The sequence below is a fragment of the Cavia porcellus genome, unplaced genomic scaffold (genome assembly GCF_034190915.1).
Source record: "Cavia porcellus strain 051 isolate PalLab524CR breed Dunkin Hartley unplaced genomic scaffold, mCavPor4.1 scaffold_32, whole genome shotgun sequence".
Classification (NCBI taxonomy): Eukaryota; Metazoa; Chordata; class Mammalia; order Rodentia; family Caviidae; genus Cavia; species Cavia porcellus.
Window position 1 is genome coordinate 29,598,276 of NW_026947515.1, and position 21,642 is coordinate 29,619,917.

At 51.0% G+C, this 21,642-nt stretch overlaps 1 protein-coding gene across 13 annotated transcripts in view; it reads right to left on the reverse strand.

The window, feature by feature from the left end:
- Positions 1 to 21,292, reverse strand: part of Slc38a10 (solute carrier family 38 member 10) — a 40,759-nt gene extending 19,467 nt beyond the window's left edge. For 7 of the 13 annotated variants that reach the window (XM_063242296.1, XM_063242295.1, XM_013147160.2 and 4 more), the window contains exons 1-10: positions 20,949 to 21,288; positions 16,522 to 16,639; positions 11,962 to 12,007; positions 11,028 to 11,121; positions 10,434 to 10,577; positions 9,332 to 9,456; positions 6,332 to 6,434; positions 5,482 to 5,664; positions 3,095 to 3,206; positions 2,196 to 2,302 (exon numbers count right to left, since the gene is read on the reverse strand). In XM_063242296.1, the coding sequence (XP_063098366.1) occupies positions 2,196 to 2,302; positions 3,095 to 3,206; positions 5,482 to 5,664; positions 6,332 to 6,434; positions 9,332 to 9,456; positions 10,434 to 10,577; positions 11,028 to 11,121; positions 11,962 to 12,007; positions 16,522 to 16,639; positions 20,949 to 21,047 (1,131 nt within the window). In that variant the 5' untranslated portion in view covers positions 21,048 to 21,288. Of the gene's footprint in view, positions 1 to 2,195; positions 2,303 to 3,094; positions 3,207 to 5,481; positions 5,665 to 6,331; positions 6,435 to 9,331; positions 9,457 to 10,433; positions 10,578 to 11,027; positions 11,122 to 11,961; positions 12,008 to 16,521; positions 16,640 to 20,948 lie in introns of all 13 variants that reach the window. The other 6 variants (XR_010045251.1, XM_063242299.1, XM_063242300.1 and 3 more) reach the window with 3 other exon arrangements.
- Between the last annotated feature and the right edge of the window lie 350 nt (positions 21,293 to 21,642).

The window sequence follows — 21,642 nt, forward strand, 5'->3', positions numbered from 1 at the left end:
AAACCGGCAGTAGTGGTACAACAGACAACAGTGCTCCCATGAATAGAGGGGTCCCCAACAGCCTCACGCGTACCCAGGCGACTGAGAGGGATGTGCGTGGGAAAGGATGGTGTGGATCCACCAGAGACCCATACAACCCATTGTACACCAACCTATTCTGGATGAAATGCAGATCGAAATGTTAAAGATGAAATTAAAAGCCTCCAGAATGTATAATTGTCTTTGGAAACTTGGAGCAGGCAAAAACTCAAATAGGATATAGAAAGCACCAAGGAAAACAAAAAGATCGATGAACTGGACCACACTAAGCCTGGAGCTCCTATTCATCAACAGATGACCTAATAAAGCAAAAGGCAGCCAAGAGTAAAACATTTGCAATATGTATTTCTGAAAAAGACGTCTAGAATCTATTAAAAACTTTTATAAGTCAGTAAGAAAAAGACAGATAAGCCAACAGGAAAAGGAAAAAAAAAAACCTAAGAAACAGAGGTATTCACAAATACAACAGCCACATGGCTAGTGAGCCCACAAAAGGCCCACGGTGTCATCAGTCATTGGGGGGCTGCAGACTGGAAGCCAGTGAGACGTGCCACGCCAGACACACCCTTCAGAAGGCACAGTAAAGGCAAGTGCAGTGGAGCTCATCTGTAACCCTAGCCCTGCTGGAGGCCAAGGCAGGAAGATGGCAAGTTTGAATCCAGCAAAGGGAAACTCAGCAAGAGCCTGTCTCAAAACAGAAAAACAATCAAGGACTTGAGGTGCAGCTCAGTCCAAATGCCCTGGACTCGGTCCACAGTACTTTAAAAAATTAAAAGGGATCGCAGATGGGAATTGCAGTGGACTCTCCGTGCAGTGGAGGCCCCAGGGGAACCCAAACCCCACCTGGCAGGAGCCACAGAACTGAGCACCAGGACACAGACCCGACAGTCTCTCAAGTGAGGACCACCACTCACCACCGGCACTGGAAGCAGCACTGGGGCTGCAGTGCTGGACCAGAAGCCACCTGTCCTGCCAAGTACTAAGAAAGCAAACTGCATCATGTGCTCCTCCCACACAGTCATGTGAGTGATTGCTGGCAGGAGGCCGAGTAAAAGGTCAACACCAAGGACACAGACTCAGCTTATGTCAAGTACAAGACAGACGACATCACCCCAAAGTGTCAGCAGATGGCCAGCAGTAACCTTTGGGGCATGCAGAGGGTGACCAAGGTGTCCAAAGGAAGCCTCAGGTGCTAGATGTCATCATCCATCTTTTGTACAACTGTTTCAAGCTGTATACACAGTCTACATGCTTTCCTGCACACGTATTCTACTTTTAAACACCCACCCATACACATCAGTAACAGAAGTGCAACAACCCTGTAATAAGTGAGCAACAGCAGTAACAGTTCACAAGAGGGGCTGGGGATTTAGCTCAGCAGCATAAGCGCCTGTCTTGCAAGCAGGCAGTCGTGAGTTCGATCCCTGGTACCGATAAAAACGAAAAAGACAAAAAAAAAAAAAAAAAACAGTTCACAAGAAAAGAAACGGAAGTGGCTCCCAAACCCGGAAAGATAAAGACGGAGGGGGGGGGGGGGTTGGCTATGCCTGTGGCCTAGGGATCTTGTGCCTGACCGTTACGGGACATCAGAATGCTATCTGTAACAGTGCAAGGCTGGGGATGGGCTCCACCAGAGACTGGAATTATGGAAATTTCCTACCATGCACACCAGGAAGCAGTTAAAAACAGCAAAGCAGCTGGATACACACACACACACACACACACTTGCTGAGGAGCAACTTGTGCAGGATTTTAAGCAAAAGCAGCAGGAAACTGGATCACTATTAAAAAATAACAAAAACAGCCCAAGTATGAACACATGCATGCTTATACATGCAGTGTCTCTGTGGACACACCAAAAGTGCCAGTGATGGTGGTCTCAGGACACAGTGGACCCTGGGGGAGGGTACAGCTATTACAGCATCTCCCCCAGAAGAGGAGCCACAAAGGCAGCATTCTCTCAGGAACCTCCCGATACGTACAGCTCACAGCTCAGACCCACTGTTTCCCATGCTTTGGTGACCAAGCTTCCTCTGAGCCAGCAGACTGCAAGTGAGCTGGCAGAACCGATGTGAGCACCTTGGGTGGGACACTACTCTACGACAGTCCTCTGCAACCTAGCCCAGCCCATCAGCTGCAGGTCTCCGGGCACTCACCTGGGCAGAGAGGGCATTCTTTTGGGCCTTCTTGTAGATTAGAGCTGGGCAGATGAAACAGATGAGGCTCCCCATAGTCGCCCCTGTGAGGCCCAGGATGGTTTCCACTAGGAACAGAGAGGACACCAAGGCGGTGAGCAGGAGAAGCCTCTGCAAGGGTGGCCTCGCTTTCACCTTGCATGCAGAGGAAGTGCTTTATGGAGGCACCAGCCAGGAACAGAGGCACCAGATCTATCAGACTGATGCTCCTGGAGGAGGGTGGCTGCTGACTGCTGCTTTTTAAAGGGCCAGATTCTGGGGATTTCCCACCAAAATCAGATGCTGGCTCTGCATGGCTTGGGTCTCACTGACGGGTACTTGGCAGGGTACCCAGGGCCCACCTGAAAGCCCGGTGTACTGGTGAATATAGCCACTGTCAGGAAATTGGACCAGAGGCTTCGGGGTAGAACCTGCAAGTTCCCTTGTCTGTTACAAAACACTCACACTCGCCAGCTGGGAATCGGTGTATCCAGACAACATAAATGCTTCAGTGTTCCACTGGGTATCATGTGGACAACATTAGGAGCCAGGAGAGTGTGAGCAAAGAATGAGGAGCTCTGCAGGCAGACAAACCAGGCCTGCGTCCCAGCCCAGGGTCTCTGCCCAGGTGCGAAGCCCTTGGGTTTCAAAGCATGCCTGTTGTCTCACCAGGTTGCCAATGCTGTCCCCAGTCTTTCTCCATGAGCCAAAGAAAAATATGACCTGGGTGCTTCTAAACTTTTCTTAGGACACTAGAGAGGACAGCATAAGACCCTGGGACACAGAAGAGGGATATCCTGGGGCCCAAATGTAATAGCAAGAATGACAAAGTGAGAGAGAAAAGCAGCAGAGCCAGTTGCCAGAACAGCTGCCCACCTTACCATTGGGGATTATGATGCCACCAACCATGGTTCCAAACACAACCGAGAGGGTCAGCGCTTTAAACCGGAGTGGGGGCATGTAGCCTCCAGCAGCAAAGGTTCCATCTTTTTGCTACATGAAAGAAAACACAGAAGTTTTGAAATGACCGATTTCCTCTGCCACTCCTGTGGGGCGACGCCAGGCACAGCAGTTTCTGTGAGGGCTTGGAGCACTGCCCTGGCAGAAGTGCAGGCGTCACCTGCACTGTGAGGTTTGGCTGAGCAACTCTAATGGGAACCTATTCAATGCCAGGAAGGCGCGAGTGTATCTCACGCCAGGTACCAAGCGCAGAGCTCACAATTTTGCTCTGCAATGGAAGGGTGCTGTCCTTCCATCTTCCTTTGCACTTTCAGAGCAAACCCACACAAGAGATTCCTACAAAGAGACATGAAGTGGGACCCCACAGGGGCCCTGCCAAATGACTTGGCTTCTCTTAGCTCATGGGTTTCAGACCTGGGGAGAAGCCAATGTGCATGCCCACTTGGCTGCATGGACTCAGCACATGACAAGCAATTAACAGCTTCTAAGTCCAGGAAGAAGGAAAGGGAAGCAGGGTGCAAGGCAGCACAGCCACACACCCCTGCTCACATTCCCCAGAGGGACGCAGGAGGGCTTATGCCGGTGGAAGGGCATGCGCAGAGGCACTTACCCTGAGACTCCACCTGCCCCGGAGCCCTGGTCGGCCAGATAGACCGTGCCCCTCCATTCACTGGCTCAGTGCCTTAGTTTCCCCTCTACTAACAGAAGCAGCTCCTTGTCATGATGAGGACAACAGAAGCTAACACACAGGCAGGATGACCATGACCATCATCCCTTGCTTAGGAAAAACCACAGAATCTTCCAACCCAGAAGTCTGAAGTCCCCAATTTTTAGAATAAACTCTTACACCAGATGGACCAAGGAAGCTGGAACCGGAATTTCTATCAACTCTGAATGACAGTTTAGAAAGGGAAGCAGGGGAACCGTGGGCATGGAGACAATCCTGAGGCAGCTCTCCAGAGAAGTCACAGACAGAGCCAGAAAGTAGCGCCCACTCCCGAAGGGAACCAGCAGCAATTAGAGGTGCCATACAGGGTTGCCACAGATACCCAGAGGCATAGCCACTGAAGACTGGAAGCCAGAATGACATGGTGCCACAGTGTCTCTGTAACACGCCAGGTCAAGGGGCAGGGTAGGGTGCAGCCAAATGTTCTGACTTCATACATCCTCTCATGCCATTTTTGGTTTTTTAACTTTACAAAAATATATCATATGCAACAGAACCAGTGCTGGTCCAATACAAAGTATACATCTGCTCCAATGAGAGACAGACCCCAGCAACCACGAGTCAAACTGGAGCAAGGCAAGACTGGGACGACCCACAGCCAGGCGAGCTGGCCTTGCCTTTCTCCAGGGACAGAGACCTAAGACTTGCTTCCTTTGGCACCCAGCCACCTGAACGCTAGTGGAAGCAGACCAGAATCTACTGTTGGACTCTGCAAGACCACTAAATCTCCCATGCCACAAACAGTTGAAATGACCTCATGTCCCTGGCTACCAGAAGTCCCTGCTGAAGAGAAAGACTGGGCTGAAAGACTTTGGGCATTGAGCAGAAGAAGCCACCAAAGAGAAAAGCCATGAGCTGGCACAGACCACCTTGCTTGGCTCAGAGTGGTTGCACCCTGAAGAGCAGACAGGGTTCCCATGATGTCCCACTGAGGGCTCGGGCTCCATGACTTGGACACAAGTGCATCTTTGGTGATTAACTCAGTAAGAGGCAGGGAACACAGGCAGCCTTTTGGTTTCAACCCTTGTATCAAAAAATTTCTGGCCAAACAGTTATGGCTCAAAATCCTTTGGTTAAATTATTTAGATTTTTAAGTTAAATCAAAGTTTAAAAAAAAACCAGTTCAGCAAGGCCACCTCACAACTCCTGCCAGCACTGGCCACGCAGCCCAGTGCCCATGTGCCCCACCTCGCCACCAAGGTGCGCAGGACTGCTCTTGAGACAGACCTGTTTCCTGCTTCTGAGCGAGGGAGTGACGGCATCAACGCCAGGAGGCACAGAGACAGCCTGAGCTGTGCGCACACTAACGAACCGGCTGTCTCCGGTGCTCTTTTCCTACGGCCAGTTTAAAGTTTTCCAGCTGGGGTCTAGGGATGTAGTTCAGTGACAGATCTGTGCTTGGCATGTACTGAGACCTGGGTTCCATCCCAGGCAGAAAACTCTAAAAAAAAATCTCTATGAAGAGACTGTACTTCGTTTGAATTTTGTTTATCTTCAATTAGGAAAAGCTCCTGTTACTGCTGCCCAGAAAAAAACCGAGAACTCCCTCGCCCCCACCCCAGGACACCTCAAGAACCATACCTGCTGCTCGAAAAGCAGCGTGTTCAAAGCCTGCCTGCAGGGCAGGATCATCATTGGGAAGCCCACGGCCACTGACATCATGAAGCCCACGCGGATCATCTCTGTCACCAGGTTGGAGGGGAAATGCATCAATACATTGCCTGCCGTGGCCTCTGTGAAACTGACGTAACCACAAAACCCCACCTGCAGGAGAAAAAGAGCAACATGGTAAGCATGGCACCTTTGAGGCGGTCGGGGGAGCAAGAGAGTCTTGGAGGCCGAAAACATCATTCAACTGAACATTCACATAGCCCTCTCTCTTGATAACCAGAGGGAAAAGGCTACAAATAAGGGAGGGGCCCAATACAACTTTTCAAAAGAACCAGAGCTGTCTATGAAGAAAGGAAGGTGCCAGGGTGACACCTGCCCAACCTTCAGAGGGATACTCTTAGCCTGGCTTCAAAACTCAACCGAGGAGCCATCAAGTAAGGCATGGTCCTGGTGGAAGAAGACAGATGTGGACAACACTCTCAGGAGCCATTCACAATAACCTACAGGAGTGCTGAGGCACAAAAGTAAGAAAACAAGCTGTGACTTCAGCATTTTCAGTTTTACTTAAATACAACAAATAGGAGCAGAAAAAAGACTAGAAGGAAAAATATCTACCAAAATCCCAACAACTCCCTGAGCTCCTACACAAGCCGGGGAAGGAGGCTCACAGCGTCAGGCCCTGGGTGACTGGGGCTGAGGAGTGGGGCTGCACGGTCACTGTTCATGCAGTGAGCCCCAGACACTGAGATGGCAAGGGAGAAGGAGGTGGCACCTGTGCAGACAGAACCTGGGAGAAGACAGGGCATGAAAGGGCTCCTACCGTGACGTAGAAGGTAGTAACCACATTGAGGGAGGAGGCGAATATGGAACTCATGGTCTTCACAGACGGCTCGTCCAGGCTGTCGTAGGTAGGCAGGACCTGGCTGTGGAAAGACAAGCAATTCACAAAGCAAACTCCAGGGAGCTTCACCAGCTGACTGCACGGCAGCTCCTGAGACCTCTCCTGCCACCCAGCCAAGCCCGCACTCTTCCTTCAGGTGACATCCACCGCACATCACAACTCACAGTGCCAACACTGACAGGTTTCATGACACTACAGCTGGCAGTGCTGTGAGGGTCCCACTGTGGCCCCAAAACACACCTACAAAGACATCTCCCAAATGCTAGAGCCAGAGGCCAACCGACAGGAACTGCATGACCACTGCAGGAAGCACTGACCTTGCAGCCGTGTTATGGGAGCAGCTGCGCTCCTAGCAGTCAAAGGAGAAGTTAAACAAACAGCCCTGACCAGCCACGGCCCAACCCAGAGCCACACCTCGGCACAGGAGCAAGTGGAGTTGGGCACAGATGAGGAGCGAGCCAGGCATGTTTCCCAACTCGCACCCTCTCGCCTGCGCCTGGGGATGAGAGAACTGGCTTCCGTCCCAGGCCCAGTGCCAGGAGAGTGGTGCTGCTGGGTGGGTGGGAGGGGCCCCAGTCACCAGCTGAACAGGAAAATGACAGCTCCACGAGGCTCAGATCAGAGAGCTTGTCTTACGACAAGGGTGACAGCTGAGGAAAGAAGCAGGACCTGGGTACCTGTGAGGGATGGGGACATTGTAAGTGGGGAGCTGCTCTGCAGTTCAGGCAAGAGTAACAGTTGCAGAGTGAAACTAGAGAGGGAGGGATTCTGGTGACAGCTCTGCAGTGGTCCCTGGGGCCTGTGGCCTTCCAGGCTGAGTTCAGAGGCACAGAGATGAGACCAATGCAGGGAATGGGGAGGGGACAGGATGCAGGCAATCAGCAGGCAACAGATGGGCAGGCACAAAGGTCTGGAAAGCTAAATCCCAAAACTGCCTTTAAGAAGTGAAAAAGTAAAACAGAGAGAATGCTCCAACTTGATCAAAAAGTGGACACGCCCTTGTGCAAAGGCATCATTCCTGTTCACTCCAGGATCATAGCACACTGTCCCTCGGGCTACTCCCAGCATAAGGGTCACCACAGCAGTCAGATTAGGAGGGAACAGGCAGCCCCGGGGATACAGCAGAGGACCCAGAGGGAAGTTACTGTGAGTCACCCTGAGCCCCAGCCTGGCACCCTGAAAGAAGATTGTGCCCCAGCACCAACTTTCCTGTACTGACTAGGCCTTGGCCACAGCTGCATTTGTGTCAGGAAGCCCAGCGTGCAGAGTCCACACCAGAGTCCCATGACATGTGCCTGCCCCCAGGAAACGCAGACCTATGACAGTCACTGTCTGGGAAGCTGTGGAGGCTGTGGGGGAGGCCAAGTCTGGGCACAGGGGGACAGGAAGGATGGAAAGGTCAAGCCAGGCTCCCCTCCAATCCTGACTGTGTGCCACAGGGATCCCTGGATTGGACCCCAGAAAGAAGGAAGGCAGAGCCCAAAGACCTCCTGGATACCCATGCAGGATCTCCCTATGCCACTTGGGAGGGTGCCACAGCCATGAGCACCGCCCACACCCAATGGCATCCCCAGACCTCCCATGCTGCGGGGCAGTCTGTGTGACTGCATGCAGCTCTTAGGGCGCTATGCACTGACCCCCATTGCTTGAACATGATCCAGGTCTCTAGGTGGAGCCTGCCCTGCCTGGACCTGACACACTCAGTGGCTATCTACTGCTTCCCTGGGCTCAAAGTGACAGTCCTGTAACCCAGACTCTTATTAGAAAGCATGACCAGAGGGGCAGTGATGGCAACAACCACGCCAGTCACGACGCAGGGGTCTGGCTGTGGCCCCAGTGGGACAGGCCATCTGATGCAGGCTGCCACAGGAGGACAAGCCCTCTGCTGTGCACAGAGCAGACACCCATGCAGCTGTCATGGTGAAGTAGGCCAGTCTGCAGCCCCAGGCTCTCCTGGGAGAATGAAGTGACCCTTCTCGAGCTGTGTGCTCCTGCCTTCCAGGAACCTACAATTTTCCCTGAGAAACCCAACAGATGCGTGATGGCTGCTACGTGGCCACCACTGGAGGCCGATCACAGGCTATTTTTTAAAAAGCAAACATGCAGACAGAAAGGGCAATTGGTAACTAGGTACACAGCACAAGAATGTAACTTCTGTCACTGATGATAATGGGGACATTAAACAGCAAGGCTGGAGCATGTTCTGGTAGAAACAGAGCTGCCAAGAGAGACGGTAAGTGGGAAATGACGATTTGGATCTCGAATGTGGGTGTAAACACAGCAGTATGAGCAAATTTTATCTGTCACATTAGTTTACGATTGGCACAATACATGTGCACCAACACTATGGGGGGACCACTCTGCCAGCCTCCCCCATGCCGATGGTCTTTTTTGGTCCATGCCAGATTTATACCTCAATTTTCAGCTGGTTCCTGCTCGCGTCCAGGCACGAATCACTAGCTCCTGCCACCCTGGAGGAATAGGTACTGCTGCTCGGATCATGGAGCAACAACTGGCTCTGCAGTCACAGAGCCCTGAGTACCAGGGAGCTCGTCTGCTGCCCACCCATGTGCACACGGATCTCGGAGACGTCCCGGCGGTAGCCTGAAGTCAATGTTTGTATAATTTCTTTTCAAATATTCACAGAACAGCTAAGTTCTGGCAAAACACTTGGGACTCCGCACACCCACAGCCAACTCTCTTCTCACAGATCTGGCAAACAAGGTGCTTCTGCCAGCAAACCCAGCAGTTTCTCTCTAGTTCACACAGAACTCCCTCCCGGAGGGTACAGGTCACACCGGAATGTGACACTGCTCCTCAGCAGCCAGCAATGAGTGACTAAAGGGACACAGAGAAGAAAAACAGAGGATCCACATTCCCTCCCCAACCTCCAGCCCACCTCAGCGCAGCGGCACTTACGACTGGCAGGCGAAGGACATGCCGAAGATGGGGATGCAACGGAACACACCCTCCCAGCGCACATAGCTGACCCGCTGCAGCCACTGCCCACTGAAGAGGCCATGCTTGAGGGAGGACAGCACGATCTGCACCAGGAGAGAGCAGAGCACAGGTCAGGAGGCAGCCGTGCTTCTGCTGCCAGGCGCCATGCTGGGGACAGGTCGGGAGACCCTTGGTTCTTGAGCCCACAGTGCTGCCCACTGAGCCCTGCAGACACAGCCTGGGCTGCCTAGAGGGGTGAGGGGATACACCCACCTTGAAGGGCTCCCTGCGGGAGACCTAGAGTATTCCAGTCCATGCAATAGGCATGGGGTATGCCCAGGTGCAGAGGATTTCCTGCATGCACCACACCCTCTCCCTGTGCGTGGCTACTCAGCACAGACAGAAGCATAGAGTTCACTCCCTGGACCCAGCCCAGCGGGGCTGGCCCTTTCCTGGTCCTGGACTGTGCCACAAACGTCTTTCAAGAGCTCAACCTACTGAAGACACAGCTATCCAAGAGTAAGAAACTGTCACCTGGCTGGTCTTTGCAGAGAGTAGAGAAATGCCGGTAACCCACAGCCCACTCCACAGCAGGTCTCTTGCAAAGATGCCCCCAAGAAGGGTGGTCTCTGGCCTTCATATTGGGTGGGTGGGTGCAGGGGGACTGACAAGGCAGCCAGAGCCCTGATCTCTGTGAGACCCTCATGTCCTCTGTCAACTCTGTACTTGATCTTCTAGTTTATCTTACTACCAACTCTCATTTAGAAAAACAACAACTTGCCACATGCAACAAAACACTGGTGTCTGCTCTGGGTCACAAACTCCCCAGGAAGGTCTTTCTGCAAAACATGCAGACACTAAATCTGTATTTCCCAGAGCCCCTCCTACCCCAAGCTCCTTGCACCTTCTGCTGTCTAACTGCACATGTCCCTAAGTGCTCACTGGCCAGGACACGCACCGGGCTTCACAGCACGTTCCATTAATTCAAACACTTGCCAGGCTCAGAGCCGCTTCTCTGTCACTCCCTAAAGGCAGCCGGAGGCTAAGCAAGACCCCCTCCCACTGAATGCATGGGGCTCACCACAAACATGAAGACAGTGTAGAAGATGAGGGCCATGGCACTGAAGGACTGGATGGAGGCCATCATGTTCCTCTGCAGACTGAGCGGGAGCACAATGCACAGGGACACCCCAAAGAGCAGGAACATGCGGAAGGTGCCACTCACCTGCAAAGGAAGAGTCCCCAGAGATCTGCAGTGCTGACTTCACTCACCAGCGGGGTTTGTCTGTGTGGCTGCTGGACAAGGAGCACCACAAGCCCCATGGCATCAAGAGCAGAAGGGTAGAGGTGAACACACGCGCTCCTGAAGCTGTCTGGAGGCCTCTGACCACTTCTGACTCTGCAGGGTCCAGCCCAGCCCCAGTGTAAGGCCAGCCAGAGAAAAAAGTCAGTACCCCCTTTATACAGGGAGAGAGAGGGCAGCAGTGGAGAGCTGTGTTGCCTTGGGCCTTCCCTGCACACTCAGCACTGACAGGACAGGGACAGGCGGGGACTCAAAGGAACCCACCACAAGGTACTTCTCTACTGAATGAAAGCTGACCCTGCTTCAAGAAGGATGGGAGTCTTGAAATTCTGGTCCAAAAATTCTGGTCCACTCTCACTGTGAAGTCCTTACCTGAAACCCAAAGAGCCGTGCAAAGAAGTTGGACCCCAGATCACCAATCACGACATAGAAAGCAATGCAGGTTCCCAGCATCAGCCCAATCATGCTGTAAAAGAAGGAAACTGTAGGTTTCAAATGGTGTTTTTCAAAGAGTGTGCAGCCCTGTGACAGTCAAACCTAGGCCCATGCAAAGAACTGGGCCCAGGCATCTACAGGCCCAAAGGACACTGAGGACCAGGCCCAGTCCCTGGACTGTGCATGAATGCCCACAGCCTACCCACAGCAAGAGAGCTGTAATCTAAGACACCCAGGGCCACGGACCCAGACACGTTTTGCGATGAACTCTACTGGGCTTAGAGTGAATAGTGAACAACACCAAGCTCTTTGCTGTGTGGTACTATAGTTTTTCTCCATGGGAGATTCCCTAAGTTCTTTTAGGTTAACAAAAATGCACCATGCCATTACACAAGTTAAAATCAACTGCTTCCAAAAAAGGCTTTCTTTCAAGTTTATGATTTGCTCATTTAGAAGCCTAAAAGTATAATTTCCCAGCAATCTTTCATTTCATAAAATTTTATTCCAAAGGAAGAAAAATGTAGCATTTTCAGTTTAATACCAATTGTAGGCAGCAGTATTGGGGGTACCATTTAAGGAACAGCATTAAGAGATTAATTACAACAGAGGGAGAGCGATTTTGCTATGTTCCCCGGGTTGCCCATTTTTAAGTACTTCTTGGTAATATTTAAATAAAGCTTTCAATTTTGACAACAATCACTTGAAGGGTACCATAAAACTGGACTTTCAACTATTTTGTAGGTAACTCTTCAGAAACATACTCTGTCTACAAACCAATCCACAAGTGAAATTTGTTACTCATTTCCCAATGTGTCCTAACTGCTCTCAGCTCTGCAGCTCAGGGGACACAGAAGCAGGCTGCAGCCCTTACCTGGTCTCCACCAGCATCTTCCCGGCTTTTCCATAGGCATGGAATGCTAGGGCAAGGTAAAGAGAATAGGCACTCAGTCCTACCATGTGAGAGACACATCAGCAAAAACGCACTGAGTAAAGCTGCAAAAGGAAACTTGATGAAGATCCACTGGCCCGGGGATTCTGCCCCTTGAGCATTTTTGGATTTACCTTCCACAATCCAAACTACTGCAATAAGGATAAAACGAGGGAGATCCAAGGCAAATTGTTCTTTTCATCTGATATTTAGGGGGGTTCCTTGCAAAATGGCAGCTCCCCACACATGATGATCACGATGAGACCTTTCTAGAACAGTACCAGGCAGGCAAAGCGGTCCCACCCAGGGCCCTAGCACTGAGGGGTGGGGGTGGGGATCCCAATCTTTGCAGCCTGCACCACAGGGACACTGCAGGAGCTTTTATTTCACCCTTTGGGCATGACTGGGGGTGGGGGGTCTCTTTTTTTTTCTTTCTATTTTGATACCAGGAATTGAACTCAGGTCCTTGCGCTTACCAGGCAAGCGTTGCACTACTGAGCTACATCCCTGGCCCTCTCAGGGTATGATTTACAGAAGAAAACAGAATCCTGGTAAAGTGTGGCAGTTGGGGAGGGAAGGGATAGGAGCTCTGGGGCTCACCAGTGCCCAGGGAGGATATCCAGAGGCTTTGCTGACGAGCAGTGTGTATCGCCACAGCACAGGGCATTGTGCTACAAAAGGAGCCTCTACCTTCCCTTTCTGGACACAGGAAGTATTTCCAGTAGATGAGAAATTCCTGCCTTGCCAAAATCCCTCCCAGGACCTTAGCAGCGAACCCCCACTCAGCATTTCCTTAGTCTAGTACAATGAGGACAAAACAAAGTTCTGGTCTCTGAACAGAAGCACATGACAGGGTGGCTCCAGGCTCACTGGGAGCTCCCTGGCCCTAGTTTTCTCCTTCTGCACAAGGCCAGAGGCCCTCCGAGCGGGTGTAAGCAGGAAACACAGCCAGCTGGGCATGAACGATCACACACACTCCCTGTTACTTCCAGCTTACTGAGGAGGAAGCACAGTTGTCAAGGGCCCAAGGGCCTTGGAGCAGTGAAAGATTCAGCCTGGAGGAGTCACAATGCCTTTCCTGGACGTGGGTCACCAGTAAAGGAGCCTGGCATCCATAAAGTGCATCTAACAAAGTGAAACCCAAGCAGGGTCCCTACACAAAATCCTGAGTATGGATCAAGATCTACACTGGAATTTTTAAAAACTAAGAACTCCAGGGGGCCTAGCCAGAGACCATATTGCCACCACAGAGGCCATTCAGATGTAAACACCAGCACACCTGGCACAACAAAATATCCCCATGTGGATCCTGAATGCCTACCCCTTTCCATTCCTTTACTCTCCAAAAGGAAGGAAGGAACATCCTACAGCATGCTCCAAACCCTGGAGTGCTGGGCCTGGAAGTACTGGGATCCCTCTGTGACCCAGGCACAGGAAAGTGGAAGGCTGTCAGGAGGTCAGATCAAGTAGGAAGTGGCTGTCTCCTCAGGTTCCCAGAACCTTCTAAGTGGCAGCTGCGCCAAGATCAGGCTCTGTCACTGCAGCCTCCCCCTGTCCCCCTTCTCCTCCCCTGGGCCACCCCCACCTCAAGTAGTGTCCTCAGGATACACAGACATGTCCTTGCCCACATTCCTTCTCGTTCTCCATCCAGAGCCAGAAGAAAGCCGATTCCCATTCCACCTGTCTGCAACACCCAGCTGCAGCAAAAGAAGGGGAGGTGCTGCTCAAGTTAAGGGCACATACAAGGCAGAGAAGGGGTACTGATCAAGATAGGAAGACACCTAAGAGGCAGGGAGGGGGAGCCAGTGACCAAAGAAGCTGCTCCTGCAGACAGAGGAGGTGTGGCCCTGAGGTCTCTGGGGGCATAGCCCCATCAGTATACTGCAGGTGCATAATAAACAGCTGCAAATAAGGCAGTAACAAACCCAGCTTGTGTGCTAAGCCAATAGCACATGCACAGGTCACCCCCAAGGACAAGCAGAGAGGAAATCCATTCCATACTATGGCCATGCAGACACTGCCCAGGCAGAGGAAGAGCCAGCAACACAATGACTGGTTGTGTGAAACCAAGGTGACACATGCTGGCAATGCTCTATGTTGGTACCAAATGCTTCCTGCAGCTGGGATTACTGTTTCCAGCCCAGCTTTTGAAGTGGAACAAAGTATAGAGAGGGCCACCCAGAGTGGGACAGGGAAGAGGAGGCAAAAACCACAGAACAACCAGGGGAGCAAAAGCAAACAAAAGAAACATGTGAGGGGCTGGGGATTTAGCTCAGCGGCATAAGCATCTGCCTTTAAGCAGGCAGTCGTGAGTTCGATCCCTGGTACCAATTTAAAAAAAAAAAAAAAATGCACAATCTCAATAAAACTCCAACCTGTATTCCTCTCCACACCAGCAAAAATCATCCCCAATGCCTGGAGCAATGGGCCACATCTGGGCAATTCCTGAGTCTGCCACACTGCCAAACGTCAGGACGAAAACCTGCAAACCTGTGTCGGGGGGGTCAGCATCAACTCTCCCATGCAATATGCACAAGTGAGTGGGCTACTAGAAGACACATCTGCAGCATCTGGATTTCCTTCCCCTTCTTCTAGTCTCCAGTTCCAGATAAAGGCCATCTGCCCATCTCACCAGACGCTGCCCAAAACCCCTGCCCTGGCCAACAAGGTGTTCCCCATATCTGCAAATGCAAGCAGGGCACATCAAGGACATCTCTGTCCAGGCCCTGCCACAGAAGCCTGTGAGATCTTCACCCAGGGGAGGACAGAGGAAGAGGTAAAGGCTCTCCCAGAGGACGTCTGCATCAAGCCACAGAAGGACCACACTGCCTGAAGGGCCACCTCCACAGGAGCAGCACCAGGAGATCCTCCTCTACCTCTCTCTAACTGCTGGCATGTGTGGTGCCCATGCAGAGCGTCTACCCACCTCTGGGGACAAGGGGAATCTGGTGCTAAGCAGATGGTAGCCCAGAGGCTCCATCTGGGAGCTGGCACATGTGAGCCATCTTGTTTGGGATCAAATGCACAACCTGAGACCACTGGTATTCGGGAATCTTTTATTTCCAGTAGTTACCCCATTCAGTGAAAGTTGCAGCCCCAGCAGCCAGTGCACAGGGGTGTTCATTGGGCAACTTTCTTTCAGTCTTTTCACATCTAGCCAAACCGGTTTGACTTCTCAAGGACTTTCGAAGAACAATCAGCCAGCCTACTATCAGAATCAGAAACCACAGCTGCTCCAACAGAAGGTTCCAAAACCTCTTTCAGGATACAGTGCATACTTCAGTTGTAGCCTCTGCTACAACTGATGAGACCTCAGCAGCAAAGAGTCAATCTGGAAACCAGGAGAGGGGCTCACCTAAACACCTCATCATGGGTTCCAGTGGGCCTACCTCAACCCCAATAGAATTAGATCACCTCATCTGGGTCAAGTTAACTGGCAGACCTCACTTCCTCAAGTGCCAATAGTAAGACTGACAGCACCACTCCCCTCAGAGCAGAAGAAAAGGAAGGCACTCCTTGCTTCTGAAGCCAGGAATGAGCACCAATGCCCTGGTGCCAGTGCACAGCAGACCTGCAGGAGGCAAAAGGATGAGCTGCAAAAGCCCTTGTACGCCTCTCCAGAGACGTCTATTTTGTTTGGCCCCAGAATTCTGTGGTCCATTTCCTCTCACACCTCCCCTCATCCATAAGAGAGCCAGGTCAGCCCTCTGCATGCAGAGCCCAGCATCCTGGTCACACACTGGCCTGACAATCAGGAGCTTCACTGCAGGCCAGGAATGTTCACTAAACCAAGCCCTGAGCACAGGAAAGTGGCATTTCAACACCCACACCAAATGTTCCTAGTATGAACTGCAGAGTTGGAAGGCTCAGAGCCAGGCCGAGGCAGGAAGAATTAGGCTTCACACACCAGCTGGAGAGTGGCAGACAAGAAAGTGAAGGATGGTGTCCTTGAACCAAACTACCTAGAAAAGATTCCAAACTGCTATGACCAGCTCTCTCTGGCTAAACTAATGGAAACAAACATCAACCCAGCAACCCCAGGAGGAAGCCAAGGTCTTCAGGGAGATGGGTTATTTAATCCAGCACAGCCTGATCAGACTACATTTCCTCCTGGGAACTGCAAGTGGGGAACTCAGCAGGATTCCCCTCGCCAGCTCCAAAGAAGGCTTCCCAGTACCTGGAGACTTACACAGCCAACAAGCCACAATGAGTGCACCTTCTACGGCAGACCTAGAGGGGGAGATGTGTGTGTGCCTGCTCAAGAGGTAGGGGGACACCTCATACTCTTCTCTATCGATTATGAGGCAGTTTTTTTAAAAATTGCCTTATATCTTAAAATAAGAAAAAACACTACTGTCCAAAAACCTCATTAAAATAAAGTAAAAAATAAATAAATAAATAAATAAATAGGCAAAAGGACTTAAGTGGCCAAGGTCTGAGAACTAGAGCACCCCTTTGCTTGCGAAGATAGATACTAGCACCCAAGCACCCACATGTTCTCACCCAGGCCAGCGTAGGTTCTCCGTTTGCTCAGGCTGGCAGACTTTACCAGGAACATGCATGACTGGTGCGTCATCCAGGAGCAGAAGACCAACAGCAGGGCACCCAGGACAATGCCACACTGCAGGGAGGACACAGGAAACACTGTTCACAAAACCAGACAGTCCCCACATCTTAACCTCACATATCAATAGCTCTGGGGCTCACACAAGTATCCTCTGTCCACTTCCATATGTACCAGAGTCCCCCCTCCACTAATGTCTATTCCTGTGGGCAACCCCTCTGAGCCCTGAGAGAGCTGTTTCCCTGCAGCAGTGGCAGGAACCCTGCATGTGGATCCCAAATACATCCCAGCCTCTTTCTCAAGTCTTGCTGGGTAGCTGAGTGCTGCCAAAGCTAGCCCCCTGCTTCTGCATAAACCCCATGTACCCCACCTTGTAGCCATCTGGGTCACCTGTACGTGGGAAATACCTTCTGGAAGGAAGAGATTAGAAATGGTATGTGTACTTTTCTTTAGGCTAAACAGACACTTACCAGGTGACTCCTACGTATTCCCCCAGAGAGGCAAAACATGGCCGTGCACAAACCCATACTTTACAGCAGGTTTAACCATAATCCAAAAGCTGAACAGCACCAGAACGGCCCTGAGCAGGTAACTGGACAAAGCATGGCCCCTCTGTGCAAAGGAGTATCACTCAGCAGTAAGAAGGGAACCACCAGCTCCGCATGGATATGAATGCTTCTCAAATGCACCATGCTAAGAGGAAGAAGCCAACTCAAGGGCAGTGAACTGTGATGCCATTTGCAGGATGAGCCAGAAAGGCAGACAGTATGGTAGGAGGGCAGTTGACAACAAATGGACAGAGTAACTTTTTTGACCACGGCAGCCACATGACTGTACACATACATCAAAATCCAGGGAATCTCACTGTATGTGAACTATCTTCCAATAACTTTGACATTGAGTGCAGCGCCCACTCCCACGCTCCGGTGGAAGTCCTACCAGCCCGGGAGAAGCAGCAAAGAATCCATGCAGCGCCCACCCACTGTGCACCCACAGAGACCCTACCAGCTGGGGAGAAGCCTCTGCCTCCCGCCTCCTCCCTACCCGTAAGCAACCAGACCCAACACAGGCTGAGATGATGATAATAACTGAAATAGAGAAACAACCTGACATTTCTGTTGTTTGATGGATTCTGCAAGCCTGGGGCCAGCTAGTCTGAGCAACATTTAGAGGGTAACAATATGTAAATATAGTAATGATTGTGGATATCCTACAATCCTATCACTGTTTCACTGTTTTGTTCTATTTCCTTTTACTGTTCTGTTTTACTCCTTTAAAAAAAAATCTTGACATTAAAAACTTCAGCACCACTATACTAGTGCAAGATATTAACAAGGGAGACCAAAAGGATGGAAGGAGGTCTAGCCAAACTCCTTGGGCTTTCTACCCTGTTAATCATAAATCTGAAACTGCTAATAAATAAATACATACATAAATTCTATCAATTAAAAAAAACCATACAAACAAGCCTCAAGTAGTGGTATCTGTAATCCCAGCTACTTCAGAGGCTGAGTCAAGAAAAATGCAAGTTTAAGAGCGGCCTAGGCAATTTAGCAAGACTCTGAATCAAAATAAAATGGTAAAAAGAGATGAGGCTATAGCTCAACGATTGAGCACCCAGTGTTCAATCCCTGGTATCACACACACAAATACACCCACGAGGATGCACATACTCACCAAGATTGCACCACAATGACTCTGACTTCTCTGCAGGACTTGATGACATGTGGAGAATTTGGCCCTGAAGTACTCACTGGCAGGAGCACACACCGGTACATTTGCCGGAAACTCTGGGCAGCATATAATAGAACTGAACACACATACACCCCAGGCCTCTGTCATTCTACCTAACAGACACACAGTCAACATTCACCAAAGCCTGGGCAACCGTACACACAACAGCTCTCTGCACATAGTAAGAGCTTCAACCAGGAAACACTAGATGTCTCACAAAAAGTATACGTGGTAGAGCCATTCAGTGGGGTACTGGCCTGATGCTGATATGTACAATCGCTATAATTCTACCTCAATTTGAAAACAGATAACATTAGCTGGGCGTGGTGCCACACACCTATATCCCAGCATTTTGGGATGCTGAGGCATGAGGCTTGCCGTGAGTTTGACACTAGCCAGGGCCAACCTGGACTAGCTAGTAAGTCCCTGTTTCAAACAAAACAAACAAACAAACAAAAAAGCCAATACATGCATGGTACCACATGCTGTAAACTCAGCACTCAGGAAGCTAAGGTAGGATTGCCAAGAGTTCCAGGCTTGAACAACAAAGGGAGACCTTGTCTCCAAAAAATTTTTAAAAAGAGAGAAAAGGAAAAAAAAAAAAAAAAAAAAAGAAAACATGCAACATTAATGTCTTGTACCAAAGTGGTAGCAGGAGTGATTGGCAGAGGGGCTGGAACTGTGGAGTTCTTTGATGTGGAGTGAGTCACATTTGTTTGTTCATTTTATGAAAATTCAACAAGAGTACACCCACCAGGTGTACTCTGCACACACCTGTAATCCCAGCACTTAGGAGAGCTGAAGCAAGGAATTTCCTTGAGTTCAAGGCCAGCCTGAGCTCCATGGTGAGTTCAGGACAAGACCAGCCTAGGCTACATAGCAAAAACCCTGTCTCAAAAACAAAAACAAACAAAAAAAGTACACCTAAAGTGTGTACAGTTTTCTATACGTTAAACTTTACTAAGACATTCAAGTATTTTCAACAGTGCCAGAATTACTGAAACAACAAAAAGATCCCAACACTAAACCAACAAAAAATTTTAATGACATGGCTGCCAAACACTAAACACACATCCACATACATCCCCAAATGGACTGCTGGCCTCACACTGTGGTCTGGCCCAAGAAGACTCCCCTGCAGGAGATGCTGAGTTCAGAGACAGCAGCAGCTGGCAGGCCCTCAGGACACAGAGTGACTGCTTCTTATACTTGCCTGCTCAGCTTCAAGCTCCTCTGGGGCGAGTCTCTGCCTGCCTCACCTGTACATACTCTGGCAGGGGCCTATGGCCACTAGGTATTCCAAATATGAAGACAGCTAGATCACTTGGACCCTACACAGGGGTCACAATTAGCGCTCCAACCACTTCGAAGGCTGGTATCAAGGATGGCAGCATCAGATGGCAGATGAGGAACCAGTCACCATTCCACATCCCAGGACACAGTTCTGCTACTGGGAAAGTTGCTGTGGACCCCAGGACACACAGGCATTCCAGAGATACCCAGAGGTGGCACTGCACTGCGATTCACAACAGGTATTTTCCCAGGGGCATCAGTGACCTGTAGCTCCATCCTCCTACCTACAATATAACCATGTTAGATGGGGCCCATACCATCATCATCTATGCTTTTATGTCCAGGCCTGATGCAGGACCCTGTGAGATTTGAAAACTCCCACATCAAAAATAATCTTTCACATTTTTATCCAAAAGATCCAAAATATGAAAAATATAAAAGCATTAACCTAACATTAAACTACTAATACTACCATTTTCAGTTCCAAAATGTCCATCTAAGAGGGTACAGTACTGTATGCCTGTAACCCCTGCACTCTGGGAGCCTCAGAAAGGAAAGTTAAAACTCTGCAGCCAGCCTGGGCAACTGAGCAAGATCATCTCAAAATAAGGGGAAGAGGGGCAAGGTTGGGGATACAGTCCAAAACCCCTGGGTTCAATCCCCAATACTGCAAAAAGAAAATAAAGCCCACCTTATTTCATTCTCTACCTCTGACGTCAATAGACATAACTTGCAGGTCTTTGCCCTGACGTCCAACTGCCAGGATCTGTCCAGTGCGCAGCTCCTCCCTGCCACGCAGCAAGCCACAGCAGCACACACTTGACAACATGATTCCCCTCAGGGGGGAGCCCCTTGTTCACTTGTTAAAAGTCTTAAGGGAAGAAGTTACCCAGTTTGATCTTTCCATCAGCCTCCGAGTGTCTGTTCACCTGTTAATTAGTTAAACAGAAGTCACAGACACAGCTGTTTTCTTTTGCGTGGCATTCAATGGTGAGACGAAACCAAACTTTTTGCACGTAAGAATTTTTCATTTGGCGTGAAATTCGTACAGTACAGACCAAATATGTACAATATGTCTATACAAAACAGCTCTCAAGTGACCGAGCTGGTGAATTTTTTAATCACCTTGTAACCAAAGCCCCATTGCTTCCGTGAAGTTAGCTGAGTTTTAAAAAGGCAGGATGAAATAAATCCCACTGAACCCTCTTGTGCTCCCTCTGCCCTCCGGTACGGTCTTGTGTGCGGCCCCCCAGAGCGCAGACCCCCGAGCGCCAAGCGCGCGGACGTCACCTGTCCCGCCTCCAGACCGCAGGACCCCGGCGAGGCGGCCCGGACGCACCTGTTTGAAGCAAAAGGGCATGGTGAGCACGCTGACCCCCACTATGCTGTTCACGACGTTCGTGACCAGCCCCCAGTTGGAGGCAGCGGCCGCGGTCATCCTGATGGCCGGCGCGGGCAGCGGGCCCAGGAGCAGGCGGCGGGGCAGGTCAGCCTCCAGATCCCGCCGGGCCGCGCAGCCGCCTCACAGTCATTCTCCTTCGCTCGTTCTGGTGACCGCCTCCGAACTTCCGAAACCAGAGCCGCAAGGGCCGTAGGCGACTCTAGTGACACCTCAACTGCTTTTCGCCACTACCGACTCACACACTTCCGCCTTCCGCGGGCTCCCCTATCCGGAAGTGACGAACTCGGGGGCGGGGCGCGGCGGGAAGCTAGCCCAAGAGAAACGGCTAGAAAGCGCCAACAGGGAGGGGCCTGCCGTGCTGGGGCGAGGCTCGGATGGACAGTAGCCAATGAGAGGCAAAAGCATAAGGCGTTGGTTGGCCGGGGCTAGGACGGGACGGGGGATGTGGGCGGGGCTTATTGCAACATGCGCTAAAGAGAAGGAGGTCTGCTAGAGCCTGGCGGGGGCGCGGTCGGGCTCTGGGCGGGGCCTGGAGCAGGGAGAGGCGGGGCTAGATGGTGCACCTGCGGGGAGGCGGAGCCGGGTTCCTTGGCGCGGGAGGAGGAAGGCCAGCTACGTGAGACTTCAATCC